Source organism: Primulina eburnea, unplaced genomic scaffold (genome assembly GCF_022965805.1).
Source record: "Primulina eburnea isolate SZY01 unplaced genomic scaffold, ASM2296580v1 ctg739_ERROPOS11973397, whole genome shotgun sequence".
Taxonomy (NCBI): domain Eukaryota; kingdom Viridiplantae; phylum Streptophyta; class Magnoliopsida; order Lamiales; family Gesneriaceae; genus Primulina; species Primulina eburnea.
In genome coordinates, this window is record NW_027331510.1 from 916689 (window position 1) to 925783 (window position 9095).

The 9095-nt window shown below is 50.1% G+C and overlaps 1 protein-coding gene across 1 annotated transcript; it reads left to right on the plus strand.

Annotated features, from left to right (window-relative positions):
* Nucleotides 1-3180: 3180 nt before the first annotated feature.
* Nucleotides 3181-7964, plus strand: LOC140822186 (uncharacterized). Its single transcript, XM_073182924.1, has 2 exons — nucleotides 3181-7080; nucleotides 7356-7964. The coding sequence occupies exons 1-2, from the start codon at nucleotides 3181-3183 to the stop codon at nucleotides 7962-7964; spliced, it is 4509 nt and encodes a 1502-aa protein (XP_073039025.1).
* The last annotated feature ends 1131 nt before the right edge of the window (nucleotides 7965-9095 follow it).

Sequence of the window (9095 nt, forward strand, 5' to 3'; positions counted from 1 at the left end):
CCTTGGCCGCCGCTTTCTATATATTGGGTTCTCTTGCCGACTTTCATGGTGGCTTTGGATGATCTATCTCAGTGATTTTTCTGGCCCAGAGCTCCATTCATGTTGGATTTTATATGTTCTTTGCTTTTGCTGTGTGTATTGGCGGCTCTCCATGTTCTCTCTTGGCTACCTCTTATATCAGCGTTCCAGTCATGCTAGAATTTATGACGTTAGGAGCTCCATACGCTTTCACCTTTTTCTCGGGATTTCGAGCTTCTATCACTTCAGCTGGATTGCGGTCCTCCATCTGTGCTTCTACTGTTTTGGCATAGTGCTTCTCCAGCCGTATACCATTTTGATTGCGAGATCATTTACTGCGCACCACTCTCGGAGTAGGATTCCATTGTCATGTTGGACTTCCAGCGACAGACGGCTCAGCGATGGGTACAATTGGTTGTCTCTTGCACCTACATCTGAGTCGGATCTTTACAGCTTAGACAGGCTTCGATTTGTGTTGATGTATTCAGCGTTGCTCTTATATGTTCAGTTTTATTATGCGCTTTTCCTAGGGATTAGATTTTGGCACATGTATTTGCCACCCTAGGATTTATGGTTTTATGTTTTATGTGTTGTTAGACTAGCTTTTAGAGAGGTCTTGGTATAGTCCCCCTCTCTTTAGGCTTTATCTTGTAAAAAAAAAAAAAAAAAAAAAAAAAACCCTAAACCCTAAACCCTAAACCCTAAACCCTAAACCCCAAACCCCAAACCCCAAACCCCAAACCCTAAACCAAAAAAATTTTCTCTGAAAAAACACACAGTAAAACGTGAGAAAAAACACACTAAAACCGTCACTATTCACGCCCTACCTGCCGCCATGCCGCCGCCGCCGGATCCCGGCCGGCCAACCACCCCACCTGAACCGCCTCCTCACGGCGACCACCCTGTCCAAGTTTCAGCCCCATCGGAGTCCGGTAACCCCTCGATTTTTCAGTTCGAAAATCTGGCTTTTCCGTCCACTTCTTCGCCGGCGCCGGTTACTGCTCCTCTCGGCGCCGGACTGCCATCATTCGACTCGCCTCAGTCCGACGCTTCGATTGGTACCAGCCCCACACCTTATAATCACGTATCTCAGCCGCAATCGACGTGCAAAGTTCCGACTGCACTGTTCAAAAACTCGCCGGAGATGCCATCTTCGATTCCGGTGGATTCTTGCAATCTCGTTTCAATCCAAGCCCCGATCTGTGATACCCACTCTCAGACGATTCCAATCGTACCGGTTTCGTGCCCAACACCGTTCACCGTCGCCGGCAATTTCAGATCTAAGATTTCCGCGGCGGACGGTACTTTTCCGTCATCTTCCTCGCTCAATTCCGGCGTCGTTCCTGGGTATTTTTTCAATTCCTCTTCACACGATGATCGTCCACCTATGGGTAGAGTTTTGCCTCCATCAATTTCCGGTTTCCGGCCACCGGTCGGAAACCCCCAATTTCTAGGGCAAACTCGATTTTACTCTCATCCTTTGGTTCAATCGACCCCTCTGCCGGCCGGTTCCAGTGGATTGAAGACCGGTTCCGTGATCTCCTCGTCCTCGCCGATCTTTGGTACAGCTCCGGTGGTCAACTCGCCGGTCAACTCGGGCGGGTCAACTCAGCGAGTTGACCGGGTCAACTCAACAGTCAACAACTCGGGTATGAGTTCTAAATCTGATTTTCGGGCGACTAAGACATTTCCGGTGTCATTTAGGGATGCTCTGGCTCCGACTTCCCCTCGCTCGGGGAAGAATGGCTTTGGAGATGTCGTGAACGCCATGGATGAAATGCCCCGACCGACTCTTAAGGATGGGAAACTGGGTATTTTATTCCCGGATGAGGTAATGTCTTCTCTGATTGAGCCTTTTAAGTTTTCTTTAGTTGGGAAGATATCTGGTAATAGATCCTTAGTCCCAAACTCGGAAATTTCGAAGGCATTTGCTCGTTTGGGATTGAAGCGATCTTTTGATTTGAGGTTTTTGCCTCGGAGTTTTCTGATCCTGTCACTTCAGTGTGAGGAGGATTATGCGTTCTTTTGGACGCGTGGGCAGATGATGGTTGGACCTCTCGGGATCCGTTTTTCCAAATGGACCCCGGAATTTAATCTTCAGGAAGAATCTCCCATCGCACCGGTTTGGGTGCGTTTCCCGGGTTTGCCCATTCACCTGTTTAACAAAAAAAGCCTTTTTGCCCTTGCTAAGATTTTGGGCAACCCGGTGAAAATGGATGACTTTACTGTTGACTCCTCTCGGAGCGCTTTTGCTCGAGTCTGTGTGGAGATGAATGTGTTGGAACCACCAGTTAAGCAAATTTGGGTGGGTTGGGGTGATCATACCCAGGAGATTGATGTTGTGTATGAGAAAATACCTGGGTATTGCTTGGATTGCAAAATGTTGGGTCATTCGACCGCCGTTTGCTATTCTCATGGCAAAAATCCTAGACCTGCTCGATCCAAGCCTGCGGATCGAGGGCCTCCTCAGCCGGAGGCGCCTCCTGCTCAGGCACCACCTGAGGGTGCAGCCCATGTCATTGTCCCGGGACCACAGCCCCAGCTTCATGTCAATGGCCATGGTCCCCGACGTAGACAGAGACGGAGGCCTGTTCGTCAGGCTCTCCCGAGGGATGACCCTCTTGCTTCGAACTCTTTTGGAGTTCTTTCACATTTGCAGGAGACAGAGGTTGGCTCTGAGGAGCTTGGATTAGGTGTTCCTGATCCCTCTGTCGGTTTGAGTTCTCATCAGGAGGCCCCTTCTTCTGACCGCCCTGCGGTCACGGTGGCTGAGGACGATGAGAGTGTTCCTTTTGTGGACTGCGTGGATGACCTTGGATCTCCACGCCCGGATGTGGTGACTGTGTTTGTCCCTCCGGAGGTTTGTATTGAAAATCATAGCAGCCACTCGGTCCCATCTTTTCCTGCATCCCCTGCTGATGCCACTTCTATGCTGGACGAGTTGATTGCTCGACAGGGACCCCCTATTCTTGAGATGACCCCCAGTCACATGTCGGCTGATGATCCTGATCAGGATTTTGATCGACATTCTGTGTCTGGATTTAGCTGTGGGTCCGAGTGTAGTATTCTGGACACTGACATGTCCAATCCCAGAAAAAGACCTCAGGATGATGGTCGGCGATCGCATAAAAAGCGATCGGGTCCTTCTTCCACCCGTTCCCCATGAATTGCTTAATCTGGAATATCCGGGGACTTCGCGGTTCGGAGTCCCAGCAGAGGCTTCATGCCTTTGTGAAGGAGAAACAGATTAAGGTTTTGGCTGTTTTGGAGCCCATGATTGATCTGGATCCGAGATTCATGACTCGCCGTTTGGGGTTTTCTGGAGTCATCTCTAATCTCTCCGGTCATATCTGGGTCTTTTTTGCTGCTGATGTGAGGGCGGAGTGTGTTTTTGATCATGCTCAGTTCCTTCACATCAGAGTCTCTGCCTCTTTCTTGCCGACAGAGATATTTTGTTCTTTTGTCTATGCTAGATGTGATTATGTCCAGCGTAGGGATCTTTGGGCTTCCTTGCTTTTGGTCAAGCCTGTTTTGGGTCCCTGGCTGGTTGGCGGCGACTTTAATGTCGTCAGGGATGCTTCTGAGTGCTTGGGCTCCCGTGGTGGTAGGTTGCTACCCATGGAGGAGTTCAACACTTTTATTCTTGATTCTGGCCTGATCGATGCTGGTTTTGAGGGGTCTTCGTTCACTTGGACGAATAAGACCATCTGGAAGCGGTTGGACAGGGTCTTGGTTTCTGTTGATTGGGGAGATCATTTCAGCTCGATTCGGGTTGAACATCTCGCTCGTACTGTTTCGGATCACTGTCCGCTTTTGGTTACCGCTCCTGTTTTTGCCCGTGGGCCGAGCTCGTTTCGCTTCCAGCGTATGTGGGTTAGGCACCATGGTTTTTTGCAGACTGTTAGGCTTAATTGGAATTTACCTTGCAGTCTGACTGGTATGTCGCGTCTTTTTGTCAAGTTGAAGCGTCTTAAGAATCACCTCAAGTGGTGGAATCGGGATGTTTTTGGTAACATCTTTGATAAAATCACCGAGGCTGAGAGTGCGGTTCGTTCCGCGGAGCTTGCCTGTGAGGCCGATCCTTCTGATTCGAATTGGACTGTCTTGTCCGATCGTAATGCGGATCTGGCGCGTGTCACCGCCATGGAGGCGGATTTTTGGAAACAAAAAGCTGCATGCAACTGGCTAGAGGATGGTGAGCGGAACACCAAACTCTTTCATAACATGGTTAAGAAGAAGCGTGTGGCTAATAAGATTTTCCGCATATGGGATGATGGGGTTTGCCTGACGTCTCCTGATATGATTCAGCAGTCGGGTGCCTCGTTTTTTCAGCACTTACTCACTGGGGATCCCTTTGTGCTTGATTGTCCTGATTTTTCGGGGTTTCCTTCGGTGATTTCTGATGAGGAGAATTATGGGATTACTGCTACCCCCTCCCTTGAGGAGGTGCGTGCGACTGTTTTCTCCATTTCTCCTGACAGTGTGGCAGGCCCTGATGGCTTCTCTTCGGCGTTTTTCCAGCATTGCTGGGAGATCGTTCATCAGGATGTGTTGGATGCGGTTTTAGATTTTTTCAGCGGCTCTCCCCTGCCCCAGAGCTTTACTGCCACCACGATTACTTTGATCCCAAAAGTCGAGGGTGCTCGGGCTTGGTCGGATTTTCGTCCGATAAGCCTCTGTAATGTCACGAACAAAATCATTTCTAAGTTGTTGTACTCTCGCTTGCGGGCTGTGGCGGAGAGACTTATTTCTTTGAATCAGAGTGGTTTTGTTCCGGGACGGATGATTTCTGATAACATCCTTCTTGCTCAGGAGCTCACTCATAGTCTCACTCTCCCCACTCGTGGTGGCAATGTTATTTTGAAGTTGGATATGGCTAAGGCCTATGATCGGGTCCAATGGCCTTTCCTTTTTGCTGTTTTGCGCCATTTTGGTTTCTCTGAGCAGGTTGTGGCTTTGGTGTCGGCCTGTATTTCTCATTGTCATTTCTCCGTTAATATCAATGGCTCTCTTTCGGGGTTCTTCGGTTCGACCAGGGGCCTCAGGCAGGGAGACCCGTTGTCCCCTCTTCTCTTCATCCTAGGGGCGGAGTATCTTTCGCGTGGTCTTGACAGACTCTACTTGCGTCATCCTGCTATTAGGTACCGTTCTAGTTGTGATCTTTTGATTTTCCACCTGGCCTATGCTGATGATATCATTATTTTTGCCAATGGTGGGTCTCGTGGGATGCAGCGTCTTTTAGACTTTCTGCATCACTACGAGAACTGTTCGGGACAGATGGTGAATGTTGTCAAGAGTTCCCTGATTTTACCTCCGCGATGCTCTGAGCGCCTTCGCTCTAGACTTTTGCGTATCACTGGCTTTGCGGAGGGTCACTTGCCGATCATGTACCTAGGTGTCCCCTTATTTCGGGGCAATAGGACGTGTTCTCTTTTTGAGCCCCTCTTACAGTCTGTTAGGAGGCGGTTGGAGGGTTGGGAGACTCGTACTCTTTCTCCGGGGAGCCGCATGACCCTCATTCGTAGCGTGCTCCTCTCGATGCCCATATATTTGTTTCAGGTTGTTCAGCCTCTGTTGGCTGTCATGGAGAAACTCGAGAGAGCCTTTAATGCCTTCCTTTGGGGGTCCAGGCCCTTGGAGAGGAAATGGCATTGGGCTCGCTGGTCTCGGGCTTGCCTCCCCGTGGAGGAGGGGGGTCTTGGCTTCCGGAGATTGAAAGATCTCGTGGATAGCTTCTCCATAAAATTGTGGTTTCGGTTCAGGCAGAGATCTTCCCTCTGGGCCAAATTTTTGATGAGGAAATATTGTCTCTTGGCGCACCCAGCTTGTGTTTCTTCTCGTGGTTTTATCTCTCCCACTTGGCGGCGTTTGCTCCAGATCAGGCCTCGTGCGGAGAGTGGTATTCGCTGGCGTGTCGGCCATGGAGATGTTTCTTTTTGGGATGATTGTTGGTTCAGGGATGTTCCCCTGTCCAGTCAGACTGAGGTCTGTGGGGATCGTGGTGCCCGGGTTTCCCACTTTCTTTCGGAGGGAACCTGGGATTTTGACCTTCTTTGTTCAGTTGTTGCTCCTTCTTTTGCGGAGCAGATTGTGTTGGTCCCGATTCTTTCGGGAGAGTTGGACTCGGCTCGATGGATCTATAGCTCCGATGGTGATTTTTCTGTCAGGTCCGCTTGGGAGTTGATCCGTTTGCGCGCCCCGATCTCTGGTTTTAATCGCCCCTGTTGGGGTAGCTGGTTGAGGCCTACGATGTCATTCTTTCTTTGGAGATTTTGGCATCAGTGGCTCCCAGTTGATGAGGTGCTTCAGCGCCGTGGCTTTGCGTTAGCGTCTCGTTGTCAGTGTTGTGATATGTCTGAGACATTCACGCATGTGTTTATTCGCAGCCCGGTGGCTCGTCCTGTTTGGCATTTTTTTGGTGCTGTCTTTGGGGTTCGTATCCCTGACACCGAGGATTTCCGGTTATTCCTTAGTGCCTGGAAGCGGGATCTGGTCTGGGCTCCAGGGGGCCATGTGAGGGAGTTTCTCCCTTTCATTATTTTGTGGTTTCTCTGGACGGCTCGGAATGACGCGAAGCACCGCCAGCTCTCCATTTCTGGAGAGATGGTGAAGTTCCAGATCTTGTCTTACCTGCGTCTCGCCCACTCTGCGCGTACTGTCAAGCCCAGACATTGGCTGGGTGTGTTTCATGTGGCGAGATTGCTGGGTATTTCGGTTGCTCTCCACAGATTTCATAGGACGGCGATTGTTCGCTGGCTGCGGCCGCCGTCCGGGTGCTTCAAGCTTAATGTGGATGGGAGCTCGCGTGGTGCATCTGGGGACTCCTCTGCTGGTGGCGTTGTTCGGGATGATTCCGGGAGGGTCGTGCTCTCATTCAGCGAGTTCATCGGAGCTGGGTCTTCTCTTCGGGCTGAGCTTTGGGCGGTTTGGAGGGGTCTTCTCCTTTGTTCGGATCATTCTTTCTTCCCTCTTTGGATCGAGCTTGACTCTCTGACTTCTATTCAGCTCATTCGTTCCCGTCGATATCGCTGGGGTCTTGATCACATTATATCCAGGATTCTGGTCCTTTTGAGGGGGCGGTCTGTTCATATTTCGCATATATTCCGGGAGGGTAATTCGGTGGCGGATGCGTTGGCGGCGAGGGCCCATACCCTTAGGCACTTTACCTTAGAGTTAGGTCCCTCCCTCCCTAGGCACATTTCCATACTTGCACGTTCGGATACCTCCGGACTTCCCTACCTGAGATATCGATGTTCTTAGCCGCTTGCAGCCCATCCCTTCCCTTGGACCCATTTCTTCGGTATTTCTATATGTATATGTATATTTTTTCTTTGCAGGTACTGTTACTTAGGGGGTTTCTCTTTTCCCCCGTTTTGCCAGGCTGGTGTGAGTGGGCCCAGACACTCGCACACTACATGTTTGGTCTCCTCGGGATTGGGTGGGCTCTTGCACTTACCCTCTTGGTGCTCTTCTTTGGCCCTCTCATATTCCCTGGAGCGCTATTTTTGCTTGGGCCTCTCTTTGGTCCACTTCTGGTCCCTGGCGGGCGTTTACTGCAGTTTCTCGTTGCCCGCCGTCTCAGTTCTTCCATAGGAGTTTACTGGATGTCGTGGTGGTTCCAGGAATTCTTTCCGGACGACCCTCTTCATTGTTATGATACCTTCGTCAGATTTCTACTTCGGATGCTGGATATTTTTTGTTCTGGCCGGATTGCGATCTTCATTTCGCTCGTCTATCGTCATTATACAGTGATTTCCTGGCCTTATCTTATTTTGACTGCTGGGATTCATACAGTTACTCGGTTTCAGATTAGAGTTGTTTTGACATATTGGATTCTTCAGGGTGATGGCTTAGAGATGAGAATTTCTTCATGGTTTCTGCACTCATCTCCCAGTTATCATTTGGTCTTCTTCGGCGTGTTGACTCTTAGCGCAGCTCGTTTTTGATTAGTTTCTGGCGCACTTTTTGTCGTAGTCTAGGGTTATTTTTGCTTATGTATTTATGTCCCTAGGCTGCTTGGTATTCTTGTTTTTACTGCTGTAGCCTTTTTGAGGAGGTCTTGGTTTAGTCCCCCTCCTCTTTTAGGTTTTCTTTCTGTTGTTACTTTCTATTTTGTGGATATATACAGGTAGGGGTCTGCCTAACCCCCCCGCATCCGGCGGTGTTTTCCGGTAAAAAAAAAAAAAAAAAAAAAAAAAAACCCTAAACCCTAAACCCTAAACCCTAAACCCCAAACCCCAAACCCCAAACCCCAAAACCCTAAACCTTAAAGTGAATAGTGTCCCCAAAAAACCCAAATTTCGCCCATAAAATCGCCCCCATGTCGGCGCCGGTTTCCGGCCGGCCACCGGGACGATCAGGTGCGCCTCGTCGAGATGAGGCTGCTGTCCAAATTTCAGGTCCAACGGAGTTTGTTTACCCGGCCAAATCGACGGTCAAAGTCGCGAAAATCGCGCAGATTCCGTCGCCAGTAATCGCGCCTGCTTCCGATCATCGTCCGGCGACGATTCTTTCATCAATCGAATCGTCCTGTAAAATCGATCCTATGGTCCAAAAATTAGTCCAAACGAAGTTCATTTGCATCCCGAATTCGGCCGGCGAAGTTTCGTCGCCACTGTTCACCGCGACGCCGGCTGTTCAAACTCCGATTCCGGCCCGCTCAGTTGTTGTTTCTCCGATCGAGCACCCGATCTGGAATGCCCATGACCAGACGCTTCCAGTGGTATCTTCAATTTCTTCATTGACGTCCGATCCCGGCCTGGATTTCAGATCTAAGAATTCGCCTCCTCCATCCCTAGCGGCGCCACCTTCTACCGTCGATTTCTCCGCCACCGCTGGTCCAAAAATCAATTCCTTTGGTCAGTTTCCTCCTAAGGAGATGGGTAATCTAACGGTACCGTCAATTTCTGGAATGGATCTCCGGATCAAAAACGCCCAATGTGAATTTCATGCGATTTCGTCGCCTAGTTTCGTCTCTTCGGGGCCGAGTTCGTCCGGTTTGCAAGGGGTTTTGGCCGGTTCTGAGTTCCCCTTCACTTCGCCGGCCGGCGGTTGTTCTCCGGTGGGGTCGGTCCGAG

Coding starts and splice junctions, on each gene's coding strand:
- LOC140822186 (XM_073182924.1), top strand. CDS start 3,181: ATGAATTGCTTAATCTGGAATATCCGGGGACTTCGCGGTTCGGAGTCC. Junction 7,081..7,355: donor ACATTATATCCAGGATTCTG/GTCCTTTTGAGG, acceptor TTTTCTTTGCAG/GTACTGTTACTTAGGGGGTT.